The 23711-nt window shown below is 51.9% G+C and overlaps 1 protein-coding gene across 2 annotated transcripts in view; it reads right to left on the bottom strand.

Annotated features, from left to right (window-relative positions):
• Positions 1 to 10: 10 nt before the first annotated feature.
• The window catches only part of DNAH10 (dynein axonemal heavy chain 10), a 130706-nt gene continuing 107005 nt past the window's right edge, over positions 11 to 23711 (bottom strand). For both annotated transcript variants that reach the window (XM_044921325.1, XM_021698501.2), the window contains 22 exons: positions 18825 to 19006; positions 17620 to 17756; positions 16468 to 16685; positions 15210 to 15431; positions 14777 to 14924; positions 13156 to 13435; positions 12293 to 12522; positions 11012 to 11285; positions 9841 to 9945; positions 9036 to 9190; positions 8407 to 8558; positions 7223 to 7406; positions 6423 to 6623; positions 5587 to 5796; positions 5325 to 5420; positions 4509 to 4680; positions 3923 to 4054; positions 3535 to 3746; positions 3276 to 3443; positions 1886 to 2066; positions 671 to 816; positions 11 to 230 (listed from right to left, as the gene is read on the bottom strand). In XM_044921325.1, coding sequence (XP_044777260.1) covers positions 84 to 230; positions 671 to 816; positions 1886 to 2066; positions 3276 to 3443; positions 3535 to 3746; positions 3923 to 4054; positions 4509 to 4680; positions 5325 to 5420; positions 5587 to 5796; positions 6423 to 6623; positions 7223 to 7406; positions 8407 to 8558; positions 9036 to 9190; positions 9841 to 9945; positions 11012 to 11285; positions 12293 to 12522; positions 13156 to 13435; positions 14777 to 14924; positions 15210 to 15431; positions 16468 to 16685; positions 17620 to 17756; positions 18825 to 19006 — 3952 coding nt within the window. In that variant the 3' untranslated portion in view covers positions 11 to 83. The remainder of the gene's footprint in view (positions 231 to 670; positions 817 to 1885; positions 2067 to 3275; positions 3444 to 3534; positions 3747 to 3922; positions 4055 to 4508; positions 4681 to 5324; positions 5421 to 5586; positions 5797 to 6422; positions 6624 to 7222; positions 7407 to 8406; positions 8559 to 9035; positions 9191 to 9840; positions 9946 to 11011; positions 11286 to 12292; positions 12523 to 13155; positions 13436 to 14776; positions 14925 to 15209; positions 15432 to 16467; positions 16686 to 17619; positions 17757 to 18824; positions 19007 to 23711) is intronic.

Below are 23711 nucleotides of genomic sequence, written 5' to 3'. Positions count from 1 at the left end.
ACGTGACCACTGTTGCCGACTGCCCACATTCCCACCGCCAGCCCCGGACGGAGCTGGGCGTGTGGGTTTCTTGGCCCAGACGGTCAGTCGGAGTTCAGCGTGAGGCACACCCCCTGCAGCACCCAGTGAGAAATGTGTTTTGAGGTGAAGAGATCGGCTTCAAACACCAGGCCAACTCCCATGGCGTTCCTTCTCATGGAGGTGGTGTAGACCGGCGTCCGGAAGGTGTTCTGCAAAGGAGAGGCAAGTGAGGTGTGCTGCCAGAGGGCAGAGGAGCTCAAGGCCAGGCCGTGGGACACTCGTGTGGGTGCAGATGGTGCAGCGCCTCCCGCTGGCCTGCCGGGCCACCCTCCGCAGCCGAGCACCGACAGGGTCAAAGTGGATCCGGGCCGAGCGGGGAGGCACCTGCTGCCACCCCAGATGCGAGGACTTGATAAGGCAGGACGTGACAGGAAGGGAGGCGTCTCTCCCGAAGTGGACCACAGCTCGGAGCGTGAAGCCGTGCCGCTCGGGGAGTCGCTGCTTACACACCTGTGTACACGTGGGTCTTCCCGGGAAGTGGCTCCACACTCTTGCCCTGTCTCAGGGCTTCCCCCACCCACCAGAGTTTAACCACCTGTGTTTTAAAGGGCCAGAATGTCTGAACCACCCCAAGTGTGACCCCCCCGACCTGCAGTTTGAGGCGATGGGCTTCGATGGGGATGATCTTCAGAATCGGCAGGTCGACCACCAGCACCTTAGGTTTGCTCTTGATAAGACATCCTCTTTCTACATCCCAGTCAGCGCCTTCTAGATACAGTCCTGAGACAAAACATCCTAGAGATACCAGGAAGAGACGGGGATTTCTGTGGAGGCACCGGCGGCTCTCCCGGATGTCCGCGGTGCACGCACAACAAGTAACTGGCTCTCCGTCCCCAGACACAGCCCAGGCCTTTTTCCAAGAGAGGTGGCCGTCCTTTCTTCCCTTTGTGGAGGGACAGCCCAGACAGGACACTCTGTAGATCTCATGAGCCTCCCCCATAGCCTCGGCGAAGGGGACGAGGGGTGGGCGCCTCCCCCAGCAATCTGCTTCAAGGAACACAGCCCAAAACGCTGGAGCCCCGGGTTATAAAGATGGAAGCACCGGTCATTCGGTACCACGGCAACCCCAAGTCCCCCCTGAGCCAGAGGGAGTGGGGGCAGGGAGTCAAACCCAGCAGAGAAAATGGTGTCTGGGGAACAGGACACGACAGACATGCACAACAGCAGAGGACAGTCAGTCACCCAGAGAGCGTGGTGGCCCTGACACCTGCCAGTTCCTCTGAGACCTCGCTGGCCTTGTGCTACGGGGATGGTGAGCATCCCTGAACCTCTACCATGAAGCCCGTCTCGCCGAAGTTGGCTCAAGAGCGCTTTTGTTGCTCACGGTTAAATGTCCTCCGACTCCAGGGCCCCGCCCTAGGAAATGGCAGCTCCCAGCCAGAGTCTGCAGCATCAGTCACCAGTGTTGTGAAGGGACCTGACGTTATAATTTATGGGTCCAACCTCATCTGATCTGCCTTCTGGTGCCCACGCCCCTGACCCCTCAGGGTTTCCAGGGAAGCCCTCGGGTGATCCAGTTCTGTGAAAGATCTAATTCTGACCGAGGAGCCCACTTCCCACAAAGGAGCCCAGTGAACATGGTTCAGGTGTCTCCTGACATCAACCCCAGGTCTCAGTGCTGAAACTGGCAGAGCAGCGCGTGTGGCCACCCTCCGGTCAAGACTCGGGGAGTGCACACATAGCACCACTGTCCGCGGCAGCCTCACTTTCAAACGTGGCCTGGCCCTGTTTCAGCCCACACCATGCTCGTTGCTCTGCCTTGGGGACAGCTCGGGGAGGAGACTCCCCAGCCAGCTGACCGTACCTTGTCCTGCCCGCTCGTTCACTTCATCTGCATCTTGGAACTTGGTCACTTGCGTGAACAAGGTGGAGCGGTCAAGCGGCCAGTTGTTCTTCCGGCAGGTGGCCTGCACCAGGGCCGTGAGGTAGGACTCTGGGATGTGCAGCCCCGAGAGCCACATCACGCTGGGCTCGCTCTCGGTGACCTGGAGGGAAAGGAGGGAAGCTGGCAGGAGCCTGGGGCCAACATCAAATGCCAGGGCCAAGCGTGAACCAGACGTTAAGTTCACGATTAAACATAGTTCACCTTGGCAGCAGAAAGATGGGCGTGGGTACAACTGGAAGCATGCTGGGGAAAACAAGCTGAACTGCCTGATTCCAGAAGGAATGAAGATCTAGATATAAAAGAACCAAGTCACAAAAGTACCAGATCAAATCTCCAATGGATGTTGTCAAGATCTTGGAGTTGGGAATGCTAAACCCAGAGGCCATAAAAGAACAGACTGATACATCTGACTAAATAAAACTGTAAGACTTTCTTACAGAAAAAAATGCCATAAGCAAAATCAAAAGACTTATGACAAGTTGGGGGAAACACAATACTGACAGACACAGGGCTAATCTCCCTGATACACAAAAAGCTCCAAAAGATCATTTTAAAAAGATGAAGAACTCGATAAAAATGAAATCAAGACACAAAAAGACGATTCACAGAAAAAGAAATGAGATACCTACATGTGTGTAAGATATGCTCAGCCTCACCATAATTAAAGAAATGCACACCCACACATATTATTATTTACCTATCACGGAGCAAAGATCCAAAATATTAAGAATACACAGTGTCGCAGAGAGGGGAGGAAATACTCGTGTTTGTTCACTGTGGTTCCCACTTCTCTAGAAGACTGTCTGACAAGAGCTGTCAGAATTTGAAATGCACACCCTGGGACCCAACTCTGCCATTGTAGGGATTTGCCTGTGAAATATACTCATGTGCGTAACTAAAGACATGGGCGCCGGAGCGTTGTCCCTCCTAGCTAAAAAGAGAAAAAACCCAAATGGAACCACCTAAGTGTCCATGAGGGGAAAGGACATGGAACATCTGTAAAACAGAGCCCCATTAAAAGAGTAAGTTAGATCCAAATGTACTTAGAGGAACAATGGCCAAGATGGACTCTGAGATGAATAAATCAGATTGTGCATAATAGGCTTCAAAGTCTTGAAAACGAAACAAAAAGGAAAAAACAATACAGGTATGCCTGTAGAGTCAGAGACCATTTCTAGAACACCCAGTCAACTGCAAACGGAAGGTACTACTGCAGAGTTAGAGAGGGGTTGGGAGTTGGAGGTGGTTGGGGGCAGGGTCAGTCCAGGCTGAACCTCGAACCAACGAAAAGACGGTTGCCTCTACTTACCCACAACGTGTACTGGCTGAACCGTCGCAGGAAGTAGAGCATCCAGTTCCCAAGGGACTTTAACGTGTCCGGGGCAAGCTTTCTCCAGATACTAGGGATTTGCCCAAGGAAAAGAGACCTGGCTACGTCATCTAACTCGTTGCTCATGCCAACTTCTCCCACCAAGGCCTGTTCGCAGAATCGAGAGCAGTCAGGCAAGACCATCAGAAAACTGGGTGGTGTGTCTAGGCAGTGGTGTGCGCGTTAGGAGCATGCTCACCCTCTGAAGTTCAGCCAGAGACTTGGACATCCGTATGACGAGCTTGTTGAAGCGTTCCAGCTCCTGCAGAAGCACCACCGACGTGGGGGAGATTCCCACCCCAAGGTGCTTCCTGATCTGGTCCAAGTCAAAGGTTTTAGGCATCTTGTTTTCTATGTCCTTGGCAATGTGGCCAATGTAATCATCTCGGCTGATGCCACTGCTGGATTCCCCTAAAACCAGGACAGTTTTTAGGGAAAGCAAGGCATCTGAGTGTTAGGACTGGGGCATCCTGAGCCTTCTGGTTCTTGGAAAGGCATCAACAATATACAACCTACAAGAACCAAGAGCACCCTGTGCCAACACCTTCCACCCTAACCAAACCAATTCCGTCCTCCACAGACTTCACCTGTCTGAGGCTGCAGCTCCAGCAAGTGGGCCCACATGTCCCGAGCCGCCTGAGTGTAATATCCAATCTCAGCATTGGAATGAAGACCAAACACTTCGGGTGTGTTGGCCAGTGGGAGGGCCTCAATGGCTTCTATAATCAGAACAGGGAATACACTGTCACACCACCCTCAATTTCTGAGGGCCCACCGCCTCAACATCCCCAGATAGGCAAGACTAATTTCCACTGCTTAAGGGGTGACACGTTTTTGAATAAAAATTCTATACCACCACACCCTAATACAGCTGTATGTTTATCATTTATGAAAATGGCTCAGTGGGCTTCCCTTCCAGGCAGAATCTGACATATTTGTCACCATTCTAGGACAGGAAATCTGAACTAATTCCATCAATGCTGAGGCTATGAAGAACGTGCTGGGCCCCCTATAAAAACATCATGGAGCACGCCCACCAGCCAAGGATCCCCACCAGCAGGGAGGTCAGAAGAGCCATCAAGCCAACCATAGAAAACAGAACAGCTGAAATGTATGGTGGATCTCCCTTAGAAAACAATTTTAACATACGTTTTGATGCCTGAGAAATCTCACCAACGAATTTTTCCTTTACATCACCAACGGGGATTTTATAGTCCACTTCCTTATTCCGGAAGAAGTGGAATGGCTGGAAAGTGTCAAAAACGAAGTCTCCCAGGTACTCATCCATGTAGATGGTCAGGATGCGCCGATCGAAGCTGTCGATGGCCCGTCCTCCGTACATGACCTGAGGTACAGGAAGCAAGAACTGGCTGGGAGCGCAGGACCCACCAAGGGACCCCTGAGACCAGATGTGCCCTTGGGGATGCTCCTGCTGGCCTGGCCACTGTGCAGCTCAAACCATGTCGATGGCATGCCTTGTGACCCACTGTGAACAAGAGGTGCCCTCATGAAGAGCGGGGAGCCCGTATGCCATTTGCAAAATCCCCAAAACCTAGTGAACAGACCACAAAACCACCAAAAAAGCCAGCTGCCACTTTGGTCTTTCGAATTGGTGATGTCCCTGTGTGTGCCACCTGCAGGGCATGGGGGTGGGGGCTGTATAAAGTAATGGTCTCCAGAGTGGCCCTCCATGCCCGCTGGACAGGAACAAGATTACAGTGACAGGCCCGAGGCCATGCCCACCCCTAGAGAACACAGCCCCCACAGTGATGAATCCAGAGCGTCCATGGGGATGGAGCCCACTTAGGAGAAAGACACCCAGGTGATGAGCCAACAGAATTCCTCAGAGACCTCAGGCCTTCAGCTGACGGGTGGCAGAAGCAAGAGGGGAGTCACCAAGGGCTTAGAGGTCACGCACGGGGCCCCAGGCCACAGCCCATCTCCAGCCCCAGGAGGCAGCCCATGAAGGGTCCCCCAAGATGCTCCTACCTCTCCAATGAGGTACTTGAGGCTGCCCCACGGGATCCTAGGGTCATGTTGCTGGAAGGCTTTTGTTAGGTACGTGTTCAGAATCTCCATGCAGACCTTAAAAGAGGAGGGACTGGCGTGGTTATCCTCCAACCTACGAAGTCACTCCCGTGCTGACCCTTTCCTGAAGTGTGGGCGGGAGCAGCCGGGTGGTCGTGAACTTGGAGAAAGGGTCGGGGGAGATGAGCCGGGTGAGGGGGACCAGCAGCCACTGCGTCTTCACCTGGAAGTCAGACTCATTGAAGTCATAGTACACGTTCCACCCGATCTTCCCGAACTTTCTCCTCTCCTGCACCACCGCGTGGAAGAACGCCAGCACATAAACCAGGGACTTGAAGGCCGGGTGCGGACACTGCTCCAGTGTGTCTTGAGAGATCTTGAAGTACGTTGCTCTCATGTTGAGTTTCAGCCCGTTGGGGGGCTCTGTAACAACCTGTCAGAAGACAAATCGTGACCGAAACCACAGACCCATGAGTCCAGCTTTGAAGAGGGTGCAAAATGTAGACATCTCGGCTTTCCCTTCCTCTCTGTGCGGCCACCTTTCCCATCCCCCACACAGCAAACGTCTCTTGTGAAAGGCCCGGCAAAGAAGTTAGGGAACAAGATACTGTTCTGGCTCCTGTTCATCAAATGACCCAAGGAAGGTGCTTTAGCTTCTCTGGACCATGGAAAGTAGTTAAGTTTTCCCTCAACCTGCCCCAGATGACAAAACCTTTCCAAACACAACTTCTCTGGAGAGTAAGTTAAGCGGGGCATATAATCCGCTAGAGCACTGCAGATATGGGCAGAAGGTTTGATAAATGTGAAGTACAGGAAAACGAACCTAGATGGTGTTTTGGATACGTGCGGAAGTGGTAGAGACAGGCCTGAGAGGCGTTAACTGTCCCCCCCCCCCCCGAAAATCGTCACCCAATACAGGACAGTGCTTATCTCTGAAGAGAGAGGAAGAGATGGACGTGGGAAGGGTGGGTGTGAGGGTCCGGCTGCGTCCTAGATTTCCAAACACACATGCATGCACACACGGGGCTGGGGGGCCGGGGCGTCTGTCAGAAGCCAGACCTTCAAGGACTTCTGCAGGATCCCAATGGGGAAGCCCTTGGCGGGGTCTGTGGTGAGCCACAGGCGGAAGTCCGGGTGCGGCTTGCTGATCCTCTCCAGGGACTTCTCCAGATCTTTCAGCCACTGGACCAGGAGATGGCAGTTCTGCAGCATCAGCCACTGCCCGCGGGCCACTGCTGTCTCCAGCAGCTGCAGCGCTACCTGCACCAGGAGATGGGGCGGGGGGAGGGGGGGTCGGCGTCCCAAAGCCATGCTGGCCCCATGCTCTCCCAGACACCCACTGCACACCCCCAGGAAATGAACAGCCCGCCCCAGCCGGAGCCAGGGACCCAGGAGCTCCAGAGGTGCCTTCCAAGAGCTATCTTCCAGAATCCCTTCAGGGCCTGGAAGATGAGCCACCACCTTCCACCCACCGGCCTCCCTCGGCCCCGGGAGCTCCAGGTTCTCTGGGACAGTCGCACCGGCGCCCTGACTTCGTCCGTGGCCATGCCCTGGGGGCAGTGACAGCCCCGATCTGAAATGGGGACGTCACCAGGACAGGAGATGACGACTACGTGTGAACAGACGTTGGGAACAACAGGGCACAGCGGCCCGGCAGGGTCAGCATGACAGCATGCCCGCTGTGGGACCATACGGCTGTCATGCATCATCCGGGCACCAGAGCGCCACGGCCCAGAGGACCGGAAATGCACCCAGCTCCCGCGTGGAGCGGCACCCTCAAAACCAGATATTAACCAACTGTTAACAGAGGCAGGGACCTCACCTAAATTTAGAGTTCGTTCCTTCCAACAACAAATTACCTTTTCTTGGCCTTGACCCATGGCGAGGAATTTGAGGCGGTTTCCTCCAAAACCACTGCGCTCGGCTAATTTCATAAGGTCGCTGGCAGGGTCAGAGCCGGGACTGAGGATGAACACAATGGGCGAGTTTGGAGTGCTCTGCTCAAAGATGGCCTCGAAGCTGATCATGGGGGGCTGCACGTACCTAGTGAAGGAAACAAAGCAGGGTCTCTTGTGGAGGACAGCCACAGCGTGCTCACCTCACCCCATCCGGAACCTTCTGGCTGTTCCTCTGGTATAAGTCTGCACAAGTTAGAGTCCAATGTCTACACACACATCACACACAGGAGGGTGAACTCCTAGGTGACACGGGCCCCAGTGCGTCCCCCTAGCGCACCCCAGCACATTATGGGGGCACCTCCCGACAGGGGCCCTTCCAGGCAGACGTCCCCACGACACACAACCCAGAGGCCCCACGCCAGCAACTCCACAGGTATGTCCTGAATAGCCCACTTCTCAAGATTTTTGAAAATTAGTTACCAACACATCAGGCTTGGGCGATTTGACACAGAAATCCAAATTTGTAACTTCTTTCTAAGAGTTGGGGGATCCAGCCACTGGGAGGGGGGGGCCCTGCCAGCTGGTGTCAGTCAGCGGGAGCTAAGGGGCAACTGCCCCTGTGGACCAGGCTTGACCTCTCCCATGTGCCGCCGTCCCCAGCCAGCCCCGCTCACTCATTGCCGTCTGAGTTTGAGTTTGCAAGCCCAAGTTATCTGCCTGTCTTCAGTTCCAGAGCCGTGCTGTCCAATACAGAAGGCATTCGGCACATGTGGCCACTGAGCACTGCGAGTGTGGCCAGTCCAAACCGAGCTGTGTGGTAAGGCTGAATCATACAGGACTTTGAAGACTTAATACTAAATAAATAAATATTTCCATAATGTTTGCATTGACTACATGTTGAAATGATACTTTAATGTGCTGAGTTAAATAAAATGTAATTAAAATTAACTTCATCCATTTCTTCCTGAATGCGGCTACTAGAAAACTTGACACATGTGACTCCCACTGAACCTCTCCCGAATAGCACGGAACTTGAGTGACTAACACTGCCAAAGTTGGGCGGCCACCGCTGTCTGCGAGTCCAGGGTGCGGGCGGGCGGGGACGAGCCCACAGAAGGGCCAAGCAAACTCCGTAACACACTTACTTCTCTCCCATTGTTTCAGTCACGTAGTTGGTCACTGCCCGATACACCCGATCCACACGGAAACAGCGCAAAATAAGCAACTTCTGGAAAGGGGTGATGTTATCGTAACCCAAGGGAAATGGAAACTGCTCGAGTGAGTCCAGGTCATACCACTAGGAAAAGAACATTCATGGTGGCATCAACTTGGGAACGATATACGCCCCCATTTTTATACGAAGCTCCCAAAAGTCGCTTTATAAAGGAATGAAACCTATACGAGTATGAACCTCCAAGTCACTTCTAGTCAGATGTGTCATTTTCTACCTCCCCCGCCCCCCAAAAAACGAACTTCAGGAAGGGAGGGGCTGAGTCTTTTTCACTGTTGAGTCCCATGGCAAGTGCCCATTTCTCGGATGGATGGATGGGTGGATGGACGGATGGGTGGATGGACGGATGGACAGACGGATGGACAGACGGATGGACAGTTCTCCAGCTGAGCCACATAAAGGAGAATTCCATCAAGGGTGTTGGAGGGAGCTGACTCCACTCTGAACAGGTCACTCGGGTCACGAGGAGTAAGGCTACGGTTGAAATCTCAAGCCCACCGACATGGAGGGAAGGGAAGGAGGGGAGAGAGAACATGGTCTCACCTCCTGCCAGACCGCCACGTGTTTCTCCACATCATCAGGAAGATTCCCAAAGTTGTCTGAGAACATTTCGGATAAAAGCATGATATCTTCCCAGCCCTGGTCAGACAACCATGCACAGGGCTTTTTTCGTTGGCTCTTCTCCAGGGAAATGTTTCCTAATCACAACAGAAGATGGGAAGTAAACAGCCAGCAGCAACGTGCCGGGAGGAGTGAGTAGTTCGGGCCTTCGACTTCTCCCACTCCGAGGAGAGACCCGCGCGCGTCTCCAGAGGGGATGGATGGAGAAGGACACGTAGGCTCACCTTGTCACTGTTGGGGACCCCACCCAGGCAGCTCAGCGTGGCTTCCGGCCTCAGGGCAGCCTGTGGGCAGAGACCCCGCTGCTCTGGGCCAGACCAGAACCACTTCTGAGGCTGCAATTGTCAACTGAAATATTTAGTAAAGCAGTGCTATTGGACGGTGCCCGGGGCGGTGGGGGCGGGGTGGGGGGCTCAGTCGGTTAGTCTGCCTTCAGCTCAGGTCGTGATCCCAGGGTCCTGGGACCAAGCCCTGCATTGGGCTCCCTGCTCAGCGGGGAGCCTGCTTCTCCCTCTCCCTCTGTGGCTCCCCCTGCTTGTGCTCACTCTTTCTCTCTCTCTCTCTCAAATAAATTAATTTTTTTTTTTTAATTGTGCTGCTGGAAGCCAAGTTCTAAGGAGAAGTTTGGTAATACTCTGGTTTGTTTTAACGAACCTCCATGTGTGTGCAACGGGGAGGAGGGGGTGTCAAGGAAGTGGGGAAGAATGAAAGGAGGCACGTTTATCACCTTTTAAGAAGAAATCTAATTCTTCCTGGGGGACTCTGCCTTCTGCTTGTTCTATCTTGATCGTCATATTGAAAGAGAAGAGTAACTTGTGTCTCTCAAACAACCCTGGAGGGAAACATCAGACGGGCACTGATGAGGTAAATTCGCTTTCAAAGTGGAGTTTCCTACACACGACAAGCTTAAACGTAAGAGAAATGAACTGAACGGCCGGACATCTCGGTGGCGCCCAGCACCCCCACCCCTCCACCCCTGGATGTCCGCGGCTGAGCCCACACAGCGCGAGCCCGGTCTGCGCAGGGAGCCCACGAGCCAGCCTGCAGTCCCGCTCACTCATGCACGTCCGCAGCAGCCCTGCCTGCCGCACCCACCGCACCTGCCTGGGAGAGCAGAGCGGGGTCCAAAGGCGGCTGGAGGACCGCGCAATAGAAGGCCAGAGCCACCTTCTCGATGGAACACGGGTCGTTTGCCTAACCCTAAGTGCGAGCTCTTGTGTGGCGTCATCTAGGAGAGGCGTTAGCAAGCTCCCTGTAAAAGGCTAGATAGGAAGTATTTCCGACGTTAGAGGCTGTCTCCATAATTACTCATCCACCGCTGCAGCGGGGAAGCAACCACAGACGACTATAGACAAATGGCCCTGCCGGGTTCCAACAGCACATTATTTACACAAGCAGGCAGGGGGCCAGACCTGGCCTGCTGGTCACGGTTTGCCAACCTCCACTGCAGAGCAAGCACATTCCACCAACAGATTTGTTAGTGATGGGGGATGCTGAATACTAAAGTTCTTCTTCTTTAAAATAAAAAACAACAACAACATAAGAAATGTGTTCTTGGGGGAAAAACTGTAAGTCAACATCGGTGACTTGAATTCTAGCTTCTGTGCGCTGCAAGAAGTAAGCGAGCCCTGTAGGGACAACAGTCCTCAACCTTTTTCCTGCCCAACTGGAATGGGCTGAATTGTGTCCCCCCCCCAAATCCTTATGTTGAAGCTCTGACCCCCAGTGCCTCCAAATGTGACTGTGTTGGGAGTGGGGGCCTTTAAAGAGGGAACGAAGGTAAACCGAGGCTGTTAGGGTGGGCCCTGATCCCCTCTGCCTCACATCCTCCACAGAAGAGATCTGGACACACAGACAGACGCCAGAGGTGCACGCACATAGAGCAGAGGGGTGCTCACCCGTGCAACCATAGTTATAGATGTTAAAGGTCAGCGTGTCCATAATGTTCCGTAATCGCTTCATGAGAATGGAATCAGGCAGGGACTTCTTAAGTGACAAGCCAAAGACCTCCAGGAAGGCGATGAGGGAGTACTGGTACATGGCATTGACCAGGGCCATCTCGGACAGCACAAAGAACAGGATGGCTCCCCTCCTGGCGGCCGGCCGGTAGCCATCCCGCAGCCTGTCGATGTCCAGGGCTGTCTTCTCCGCCAGTTTGAGCTTCTCTGATACCTAAAGAGAAGGTGTGTGTCACCGTGGAAACAGGGAGACTGACACCGTCACCAGGATGATTTAGGAAATGGGCAAGAAAGTAAGGAATACAGAGAGCAAGAGTGGGAGGGAGCAGCAAAGAAGTCTGTGCAATGCTTGCTGGGGTTTGCAGAGCACCTACCCTCTTGCCAGATGTTTGTTGGCCAGACTCCCCAGCACCTGTGCCCCGTCCTTCTAATAACAGTCCCTGACTTCAACTTAGACACTCCAACTTCCCCCTTCTCTTCCCATATGTGGGGTCCACCCCAACCCCAGGAGAGGAGCGTGTGACCCAGGCCCAGCCAGTCTATACACAGCATCCCCGGCCATGGGATCGGCTTGGGGTGGACATCTGGCTGAAATGACTCTCGGGACCTTCATGATAGGGACAGGTAACAATTCTCACTCTTCCCTTTGGACCTGAACCTGAGGGGGCATGAGGACATACCCACCTGGTGACCATGAGGGGAACTTGACTCATGGGGAGGCAGAGAATGAAGCCACCCCAACAAAAGGCCCAGCCCAGAAATGGAGAGAAACTGAGTCCTGATGATATGCTTAGAGTCCTGAATCCAGCCCTGCCTGAAGCCATCCCTGGACTTTCTGTATTCTAAGCTAATAATTTCCCTTTTGACTTAAGCCAAGTAGAGCTGGGTTTTCTATCACTCTTAACTCAAAGAGGCCGACCTGATGCACAAGGGTCCCTGGGAACACCTCTAGGGCTCCCCTCCCCATAGCACACCCCAATAGAGGTGGCCTGTTCTCATCAGGCAAACCCTCAGGTGACTAAGAGCCCAAATCTGATGCCAGCAGAGGTGGCTGTCCCCACATCCCCACCCCCCACGCCAACACCTCAGCTTCTAAGATGCAGGAATGAGGCCCTGAGATCCCCGAGTCCAATCTTCTCCTTGAGCAGATAAGGGAACTGGTGCTCCAAAGGAACCACCCCGCCCCCTCCCAGTGCAATGCACTTTCCATGCAGTTGATACCTCCGTGGCCTTGGATTTGGTCTCCTCCAGGGTCTGCACCAGCTCCACATTGTCCAGCATGTTTCCCGTGGAGGTCGCCAGTTCCCGAAGGAGGGAGTCTTCCAAATCCTTCAGCAGGTTCTTGTTCTCACTCGTCTCCTGGATGAGGTGCTCCCGCTGCTCCTCCAGCTCTCGCCTCTCGGAGGCCACTAGCACGCTCAGCAGCTGGTCCTCGAGGCCTTTCAGTGTGACTGTGGGAGCAAGGGGAGGCTGTCACCGCTGGGCACCCCGCGTCTCCTCACCTGCTGCACGCTTGTGCCTGGCGCGGGCAAGCGGAGGGTGCATCTGAGCCAGCATTTCGGGAACTCGAGGACTCGCTCCTGCCATTACTCTAAAGCCACCGGTCAGAACAACATGGAGATGCTCCTCCACAGAGTGGTGAGCGACAAGAGTGCAGAGGCTCCCACAGATCGGGGAGCCCGAGTTGAAAGCACAGCTTGGAGGACAACTCTAGAAAATGTGAGAAAGGGCACTCAGCTCCTAACAGAATTCAGTTGGGAGGAAGGGGGGGGGGAAATGCAAAATCCTGCCACATATTTAAATCACCAACACAGAATAACTTCCTGCCCCAGCAGAATGGGGGTCTCACCCCACTCCGAGTGTGGGTATCCGAGCCCTATGGTCCAGACTCAGCATTCCCCAGACACGCATCTCCCTGCCTCCCAAGGGGGCGCCCAACCTTCATCAAGAAGAACCGACCGATGAAGATGTGACCCCGAGAGCATGACCTGGGGTCAGCGGGCACCCCATGAAAGCCCTGAACTCCCATTGTGGTCTCTGTGGTAACCACCCCAATTTGCCACTGAGCTTGTGTAGATCCTCACCCGTGTAGTTGATGACCATGGCCTTCCCAAACACAGACGGGGTGTATCTGGGATTGGCCAGCTTGGTGTTTAGGTACAGTCTGAAATTTGAATCGTAATCCACTTCCTTATCTCCCAGTATGATGAACTGCCGTCCTTGGACGACTTTGATATTTTTCTCTAAGACGTTATCAATCACAGGATCAATGTACTCATCCACGTCATGGAACAGGAAAGGAGTCCCATACTTTATGGACATCTCCAGCTGCTTCAGGAAGTCAGGGTCATTAAAGGAAGCCACCTGGAAGATAGGGGTGCTGTGCGCTCAGCAAACATACGAGGAGAGCGCTTCCGGAACAGGGAGTGGGCATGCCGGAGCCTCAGAGGGAGCCAAAGGGGAGAAAGAATGAGGGAGAGAAGCAAAGCATGAGACCCATGGAAGCCAGAAACCTATTAGGTTCAGGCTCTGAGCAGCCCGAAGTAATCATGACAGAGTCTCATTACGACTTGCAGGATGGGCCATCTCAGGCCCCTGGCAGGTTGGGGCGGGGGGGAGTTGAGGACCATCTCCGCATTAATAACATTTGTCTCACTGTCTGTATATTTTAGAGGCAGACCCTGCCCCCCAACAGCAGGTACATACTTGGGAGCAAGGATTCAAAAAAAAAATAAGGAAAAAGCAGAACTGAGAATCATGAGTTTGTGAACTAGTTCAGCAAAAAGCGATTGGGCCCCAGCAATTTCACCCAGGGAAATTGAACACGTATGCCCACCAAAAAAAAAAAAAAGTGCATGTGAATGTTCACAGCAGCATTATTCATAATAGCCAAAAAGTAGAAACCATCCGAATGCCCATCAATGGATAAATGGATGGTAGAATGTGATCCATCCCCACAATGGACTATGATTCAGCTACAAAGAGGAAGGAAGCGTGGACACCTGCTACACCCCGGGTGAGCCTTGCAAACATGATGCCAAGCGAAAGAAGCCAGACACAAAAGGCCACATAGTGCATGATTCCATTTATGTGAAATGTCCAGAGGAGGCGAATCTATAAAATACATTAGTGGTTGCTAGGAGACAGGGAGGGGGGAAATGGAAGGATGGTTGGGGGGGCGGCGACGGCTAAAGCACACAGCATTGCTTTTTGGGGTGGTAAAACCTGATTCTGGTGATTGTTATACAACTCTGCATATAATACACTAAAAACCATTTAGTTGTATGCTTTAAATGGGTGGATTTTACAGTATGTGAATTACATCTCAACCAGAAGATATTGAGATCTCTTTCCTCCATTCCAAAAGAAAAAAATGACTGGGCATCTCAGGCCACCAAGCACTGTGCAGGTAGGGGGACACAAAGATAAGGGAAGCACGATGTCCAGCTTCAAGCCACTCACCGCTGAGAAGCAACACAAAGGTCAGAAAGCAAAGCCCAGGGCAGGTCATGCTGCCCTCAAGGACTCAACAGGGTGGGCACGCAGGGAGGGGGAGGGCTCCGCCCAGGGGCAGACAGGACATTTTCAGCAGGGCATTGCCAGGGGCCCAGGACTGCCAGGTAAAGACGGTGGGAGAGACAGGCTGTGCCCCGAGAGCAGGCAGTGAGTGAGGGCAGAGGACACCCAGGGAGGAGCGGGCCATACCCGCAGGTTATTTTTCTCCTCTTTTCTCTTTATCCAGTTGAGGGCCTGCTGCTGGGGGTCGATGCAGAGGGGGAAGCGGCTGGCCCGGGTGGTAAGGATGCCATTCTGAACCGAGAGCTCATCGGGGGGCAGTCCCTGGGATCCCCACCTGGAAGGGACAGTGACAGGGAAGTCTGTTTTTCTTGTCAAGTTGTGACTGAGTGCTAAGAGTGGTAGGATTGGCCTTCCAGAACAATCTACCAACCCCCAAGCTGCTCAACACTCCTCAGGGTCGGGGAAGCTGGATTTGCAGCTCAACCTACCATTTCTGTGCAATCAGGTCGGCTGCACCCCTCGCTCTCCCCTGCCAGGGTGATGCCCACGTGGACCATGCACCATACCCCCCCGCCCCCCACAAGGCCCCCTCATCCTCTGGGCTCAGGGTCGCACACACCTGCTGATCTCAACATCATCTGTGAGCAGGTTTTCTAACCGGAAAGGCTGGCTCAGGGGAACCTCCCGCTCCAGGAGATCATTCTGCCAAACTTGGTTGACCATCTGGTCACGGAACTCCCACGTGAACGCGCCCTCATAGCTCAGGAAAGCCGCGCAAAGCAGGCAGTCCCCCAGCAGCTTCACCCGCCGGTGCCTCAGCTCATCCAGGTCGTTCAGCCACCTGGTGCAGGAGACGGGGGCTGCAGTAAACCGTTATCTTCTGGCACAATCAAAAGGAACATTCTAGAAGAACCACCCTGACACACTGCTAATGGGGCTAGCCAGAAGGAAACTTCGTTGGAGATAGTCCCTTCTTTTAGAAACAAAGATTGCCAGGTCATTTTGCAACTTCCCACCCTAACGAGCCCAGTGTTTTGGAAGACCTTGTTCAATTGCAGGGCTCAGTAGAACCCAGCATCTACAGGACTGGAGAAATGTGAAGCATCTAGTCTCAAAGCTATTTATTAAGTAGTAATCACATTGTTTCTGAATGCTTTAATCAGCAACTTGCAGACATGCCCAGCAGAACTCAGGAGCTCTGGTCCTGCTTGGTGACAAAATTCTACCTTCTACCGAAGATAAAATGGAGTAGATGTTTTATTTGGCCCCTTCCGCTAAGCGGCCCAAGTCTTCTAGGTTTTAGAAATACTGAAAATGGTTTGTTTCCCATGAGCAAACAGTATTTTCTAGTGTTTTCCATATCACTTTTATAGGTGCCAGATTAGAAACTTCTCTCATACCCAGTGGACCAGCTATGGCCAAACGGCCTTGCCCCTAGGCAATGGACAGCCCTACGAGCTTAAAACTGAAGCTCAGGACTGAGCCAGACGGAAGAGACCCTAGAAGACATCTGTCCAGCAACAGAGGCGGACCCCTCCTCCAGACCCACCCAGGACGCGCTCAGGGTTAAAGGTCACTAGGAAGTAAACATTTCCAGAACACACAGCACCTTGCCAGAGGCCCCTGGTGCCTCCCTGTCCCCACAGCTGCACTGCCTCCTTCACCCTTAATAATTAATAAACCGCAAGAATGTGTAAAATGGCCTTAGCCACCCTAAACACGATAATAGCGAAATCAGAACTTTCCCACGCGGTTTCCAGATAAAAACGCGGCGTGGCGGAAAGATGACATGGTAAGAAATTCGGTTGCTGACGTTCACTGACAGAACACGGAGTCTCACTCGGACCTCTCATCGGAGGGGTTCCTCAGCTGCTGACCTGATGTTCTCAGACCCCAGGCCTGAGATGAGCTTGTCCGCAGCGATCAGCCGCCTCTCCATGATTTCGGCTTCTTCCTGCAGCATTTGCTTTTCCAGAATGGCCGCCTCGTATTTGGCCCCCAGGGCTTCCAGTTCCCTCTGGATCGCTGCCAACTCATTCTGGATCCTTTCTAGCTCGCGTTTAGTGAGGTAAAAGTTCCGCTCCAGCCTGGCCACCTAAGTGAAGACAAGGCACAGAACGGTGGGGAAAGGGACCGTGGTGGGGCAGGGATGAAAAGAGTCTCTCTCCCCGGGGCTTAAGTGCACACCACATTTCTAATGTTGTTCCTACTCTTTGGGGCTACCGTATGCCCTGCTGAGGTACGTGGCTCCTTCTTAGTCATCTCTTCTACCATTTGCTGCAAAAGCTTTTTTTTTTTTTGGTAAAAAAGCTCTCCTGCATCCAAGTTAGCCGATGGCTTCATTTCCATGTGTACTGAGGTCACAGCAAAATGATACTGTGGTTCTAAGTCAAAAACTCAAAAGAATGCATCGAAAACAATGCTGGTCTTCCACCTGGTCCTGAGTTTTCTGAGTAACAAAATTCTGAGTGATAAAGCAGTGTCAAAATAGGTCTCAAAATGATCAAATCAGCCTAATAACTCTCTTTGTATTGTGTGTTCTACAGGTTACTCTGACCCAGTGGTTCTCAGCTGAGGCCGATATTGCCTCCCACCCCAGGACAGATGGCAATGTCTGGAGACATTTTGGTTGTCACATCTTGGGGGTAGGGACAATGGCATCCAGTGGGTGGAGGCCAGGGATGCTATTACACATCCTACAGAGAATGGTCCAGCCCCAAATGTCAGTAGCACCGAGGCAAAGAAGCCTGCTTGAGTTATAGAGGATGATTTTTACCCATTTATCCTACTCTTTCCACACAAAATTTGAAAATCTTCCAGACTTTGGTTCCGTCAGTTCATTCACACTGTCTAGATGAGAGTGATATAATTCAGGGTTATCATGTATTAGCAGTGGAGAGGGGGAAATGTTTATGTGATGGAAAATCGGAACCTTGCTCACATTTGTCCATCAAAGCTGTGGACATATTCATTCCGACTCCAGATTGCTCCCTTGGCAGCTCTGTTTAGGTCTTACAGATGGACAATACCTTTTCTCTTTTGGGCTTGATTTCTCTAAAAACATCACAGTAGCCCATCACAGCTTCAACAAACTTCAGCATCCCCAAGCCTGCTTTGCTCACAGCTTCCATTTCTTCAGTTGTGGTATTGAGAGTCTTCAAGAGGCCTAGGGGTCAAAGATGGAATGATTTTGATGATTGACAAGCTTCATCTTGGGAAAACAAAATGGGAAATAAATTGCCGATGGATAAGTGTCACTAAATGAGTTTTATGTAGGTGGATGCTTAAGATGTGAGTGAGGGACACAGGTTACTGCCACCCAGGACATCCTATGATCCAGGCACCTCTGTGTCCAGGGTGTCCGTGGGGGACCCTCAACTGTGCACCAAAGTGGCTCAGAGCAGGTAGCTAGCTGGAATTCATAGGCCATTATGGGTCACCATCACCTCTACCCGCACCCTCACCCCAGGAGTAATTTCACATGAATGGAAACCCATCCAGTCAATATTCGGGTAAAGAGAGGTCCTTAGGTTTTTGCAGTTGTTGTTATCCTTTGTGTTTCATTTAGTTTTTTCTGAGTGGCTGAGAAAGAGCACTTGATAATAACGTTTTGAACAAAACATGAAGGAAAACAGTGACACTATGAACTTGAATGGCCTTTGGCAAAGACTAAAACCTCATTCCCACTGGCTAAGCATCTAGGCAGGTCAGGCATCAGGCTCAAAGGGAATGCCGGCATTCTATAACTGAAGATGGGGAGGCTGGCTGTGGGTGGTGCCAGCCCCTCCTCACCTATCTCCCAGGGACCTATAGAAGACTTTATACTGGCAAAAGGTGCAAGGGGAGAAGTCACGGTTAGACCACCTCTTGCACCACCATGCCTGATGGACAAGATGGACGGAAGACCTAAGTCCAGGCTGGGTTCCATAAGAAGGTCCTATATCCTAAGGGGAAACACCAGAGTGATTGCTGTCGAACGTTCAGAGGGCATGGGCTTCTACTGCCCATCTAGCACCCAGCCTTTCCATTTCACACAACAGTGCCTCCATCTTCCTATTCTTCCTCTGGGAATGATCATTTGGCCTATTCTATCCAAAGGGCCACAGTCACAACTGACCACAACAGGAAGGTTGGCCTGTGACAAGCCCCCTCTGTGCTCTCTGTCCCTGCTCTCAAAGCCTGAGTTGCCAAACTGAGATCAATCTTGGCTATTCCTGCATCTGTCTGTACGCACCTCTGATATTTTTCACCTGGCTCGGGGTGATTGAATCAAAATCAATCTCCATCAGAGACCTCAGGAAATTTGGGTCAGACATCATGCCCTTGGCAGTTTTCCAGTTGAGTTCTTTGTACCCTTTCATGATGAGGATGCACTCACACACCGTCTGCACCTGTTTGGGGGGCTTAGCGAATGACCTGGTGAGAAACAGAAACACACGTGAATCAGACCCAGGATGTGGCCAGGATCTAGCCTAAATGAGAGTTTAGAGAAAGTTCCAGAAAAAACGGCTCAACCCAGAGTCATTTTTTTTTTTATTTGAGAGAGAGAGAATGAGAGACAGAGAGCATGAGAGGGAGGAGGGTCAGAGGGAGAAGCAGACTCCCTGCCGAGCAGGGAGCCCGATGCGGGACTCGATCCGGGGACTCCAGGATCATGACCTGAGCCGAAGGCAGTCGCTTAACCAACTGAGCCACCCAGGTGCCCCAGAGTCATTTCTTAGCGGTGACACCGCATGGAGGCAAAGGAAGCCATATCCCAACATGGAGTTGGGCTCCTCCGGTGGGCTTCTCCCAGGGCCAGGACTGGTCTCAGCCATCAGGGGCCAGATCGGGCTCCTGGAACGCAACTGGCATCAGAATCATGGGGGCAGGTATCATTAAAATGCAAACCCAGGCCACCCCAAGCATCTGAGTCAGTAGGTCAGGGTGGAGCCTGAGAATCTGTTTCTAATTACACCTTGGGGTGGTTCCTCAGACTCCGCCGCGCTGCCGCTCGCATACTGCCATCCTCCTCCTCCTCTTCATCATTGTCCTATTTTCCATTTACTGGATGAAGAGATGGGGCTCAGAGTGTTTGGATGGCCTGCCTGTGTTCACACAGCCTGTGGGATCCGGGGTCCCCACACCCTGGGCTCCTTCAAGGCTATGTCACCCCTTACCCGTTCCCTTTGTCTTCGAGGAGACCGCACCGTCACTCTGCTGCTCCCAACACTCGGATGTCCGGTGCCCTCACCCTCCAGGGCACTGAGACCCCAGGGGATGGGAGTCAGCACAACAGCACCAGGACACGCACGAGAAGGAACGGGTGGCACGTTAACTGTACCCGGGGGACGGGGGGTGCTTGGCCGCCTGTTGCCGCACAAAGTCTCTAAAAGCCACGTGAGTCCTGCAGACACCAGACCCCCAAAGAGAGCCAGAAGCAGCAGGAACACGATGAAGAAGAGGTGAAGGGAAGGAAGGAAAAGAGAGAAGAGGGAGAGATGACAGCGGCCCCTGAAGGGCATAGGGCAGCCTAGGGGGGAGTGAGGTGGGAGCCCAGCCATTCCAGCAGGAGGCCAGAGCAACCCAGAGGCAAGCAGGAGGGCGGGGGGCGGCGGGTGGGAGGGGCGAGAGAGCGAGAACAACCCAACCAGCACAGCAACATGGAGACTGTCTCTGCTGGGCAAACGCCCCAGCCATCCTGGCCCCAGGACCCCCACCCACTCGCCTGCGGACAGAGAAGGAGCCACGCAGCATAAGGACAAGCCAGGGCAATGACTCCAGCACAAAGCCCAATGATTAAAGCAACAGTCCTGAGTCACCGGGGAAAGGTTCAATTACACTGGCATTAGGCGTTTACGAAAGCCGACCATGCTGTCAACTGGTTTTTTTTAGAAGGTTTCCTTCAGGCCCAGGCCACTGACCTTTGAATAATCAGAGGAGGAAAGAATTAGTGACACGTTTTCAGATATAAGGCAGAAAGAACCCCAGCCTCAGTGAAGGGTTCTGAGCCCATGGGCAAGTTATAAACCATCCAGGGTTCTCAAATTTCCCACGTGTAAAACGGGGAGGCAGAACCAGACCTTCCCACTCCAAAACCCTGTGAGTCTATGAAAGTGAAGTTCTCCGCTATTAGCTTACAAACTAGTACCTGGAACCATGTTCGTTATACAGCACGTATTGCTGAGGTGTTAGGAAATCCTGAGGTTGTCAGTCTGGGAAAAAGAAACATTTTTGTTTCATTCCCTTTCTCCTATCACAAAAGAAACTCAGGTGAGAGAGAGCGAGATGGTGATGATGATGATATGCTGCCCTCCCTGGAGGGGAAGAATCATCACAAGCCCTGCTCCCTACCTTCCTCACTCTAATAACCCAGACACTCCGACTGTCTCTGCTTTTCCCTTGGCCCAAGCTCCTTCCAGCCTCAGAGAGGGTACCCCTCTAGCCTCTATCCTACAGCTGGTGGGTCCCTACTCTCTGGTCACATCTCAGTTTAAATGTCACTTCCAGGGGGTGGAGGATGCGTCTGGGTGGTGCAGTCAGTTAAGCATCCAATTCTTGGTTTTGGCTCAGGTCGTGATCTCAGGGTGGTGGGAGAGAGCCTCACACTGGGCTCCACACTCAGTGTGGAGTCAGCTTGGGTTTCTCTCTCCCTCTGCCTCTGCCCCTCCCCCACCTCTCAAATAAACCTTTAAAAAAGTAAATGTCACTTCCTGGGGAATACCTTCCCCGACTACCCACCCCCAGACTAGGTGGGGTTCCCCCATTATCCACAGTCATGGCAGCAAAGACCTTCCCATCCGAACTTCTTGGGTGATGTTGCTGTACATGTGGGATTCCTGCATGAATGCCCGTGCCTTCCTGAGAGCGTCAGCTGAATGCAGTGAAGGCCTTGCCTGCCTGGCTCATTGCTGCTCAGCCCCAGTGCCAGCACAGGATGCGTGGGTGCTAGGCACCCAAAGACTACCCAGTGAATGGAAGGAAGAAAAGTCAAATCGCAAGCCAGTAACAAAGAGAGCCTTTTATACTATAGAGGATCATCCACTTCTGATCTTTATGACTCCTAATCTTCCCGCCTTAACATCTGATGATTTCTACAAAGAGGACTGAGCATTACAGAAACAAAGTGCTATTTAAAGAATCAAAGGATTATGAAATCGTCAAGATGTCAGTGCTAGCTCACCACACTTAACATCCAAACAACCGAAAAGAAGCCAGATTATAGTCATCTGGAAAAAATAAAATTGGATCCAAACTCACACTGAACCCCAGGAAAACCCAAAAGATCAAATATTTAACTGTACAGAATTAAACTGTAAAAGTATAGGAAGAAATCATGGGGAAAGTGTTTTACAATCTTGCAGTTTTAAGGCCATTTAAGTATGACATGACATCCAAAAGCCACAAAATAAAATATTGCTAAAGTCTGCCATAAAAAAAACAAAAATCTTGGGGCGCCTGGGTGGCTCAGTCAGTTAAGCGGCTGCCTTCGGCTCGGGTCATGATCCCAGGGTCCTGGGATCGAGCCCCGCGTCAGGCTCCCTGCTCCGCGGGAAGCCTGCTTCTCCCTCTGCCACTCCCCCTGCTTGTGTTCCCTCTCTCGCTGTGTCTCTCTCTGTCAAATAAATAAAATCTTTAAAAAAAAAAAAAAAAAATCTTATACACAGCAAACACAAACCTCACAAGCAAACTCAAATGGCCAATGAACCACTGGGGAAAATATCTGCAACTCACATGGTTAAAAAACTGATCTCCCTATCACATAAAAATCCACTGGAAATGCATAAGAAAAAAAACAACAATAACAATTTAACAGATAAATGGGCAAAGCATATGACTGGTTCACAGAAAAGGAAATACACACGACCCTTATACACATTTTTCACATATGAAAAAAAGGCCAACCTCACTTGCAATAAGGGAAATGCACATTAAGACTACATAAATACCATTTTTCATCTACAAAACGAGCAAAAATTCAAATGTGTAATAATGCTCTCTATTGGCAAGGCTATGAAAAAGCAGGTACTCACGTGGATTGTCAGTGGCGTGTAAATTTGTTCATCCCCCAGGGACAGCATTAAACAGCAGCTAGAGACATTATAAATGCACACACCCTTGGACTCGGCAATTCCACTTCTGGAAATGTATCCTTCCAGGGGACTTGCCCAGCTGCACAATGAAGTATGGTCCGGGTTGTTCTTTGTCACGCAGTGTGTAAAGGCAAAAGACTGGCAACAAGCTAAAGATTCATAAGTTGGGGCTGGCGAAGCAGACGATGGCACAGCCTTACAGGGCAACGGGGAAGTTCATCATATAGCAACATGTAACAAATCTCCAAAATGCATTGTTCACCGGAGCAGCCAAGATATAGGAAAATGTGTACAGTATAAGACCATTTACACACCAAAAAACAGGAGGAAAAAAGAACACTCAGGTATCCCTTGTTCTACTACAAACCTTCAGAATCTACAGTCAGGAACTGAAGAGGCGCATGTATGTGTGGTTGCCTTGAACATAAAAACTCTGGGTGGATATGTGAGAACTAAACGGCAGTGGGTATCTGGTGTGTTGGGGAAGGGGAACTGAGCTGACGGGGCAGGTGGGAGGGGCTTTCACATGTCATTTTTATGTCGGAGCCATGATCCTAGCTCATGCTCACTTGGCACCGACTTCATGACCAACCCAGTCCTGAGAGCTCTTCATGTAATAGTTCAGTCCATCCTTCCAACAGCCCTGATGCCATGGGGACAGTTATCATCATCCACATGTCACAAATGAAGAAACTGCAGCACAGAGAGGTTAGGGGACTTGCCAAAGGTCACACAGCCCATAAGAGGCAGAGCCGTGGATGAACATATAATCTACTCCAATAATCACATTTTTAAAATTATTTCTTTTAGGTCATAGGCCATTTCCACTTTCTCAGGAATGAGCTGAGCCCCCGTCTCACACCTGTCTCAAGCATGACGCAGGCAACCCTCGCTCACTGTGGGGGACACATAGCGAGCTCTCCATTTAGTTCTGCAGATGCCCCATCTCGCCTCTCCCCCCTTGGGTTGATGGGGGGACTCACACCCCCTTCTCTCCAAATAAATCCCCTTCAAAACCCCCTTCTCTCCAAATAAATCCCCTTCAAAAC

Source organism: Neomonachus schauinslandi, chromosome 14, assembly GCF_002201575.2.
Source record: "Neomonachus schauinslandi chromosome 14, ASM220157v2, whole genome shotgun sequence".
NCBI classification, from domain to species: Eukaryota; Metazoa; Chordata; class Mammalia; order Carnivora; family Phocidae; genus Neomonachus; species Neomonachus schauinslandi.
This window is presented reverse-complemented; position numbering and strand designations above follow the sequence as displayed.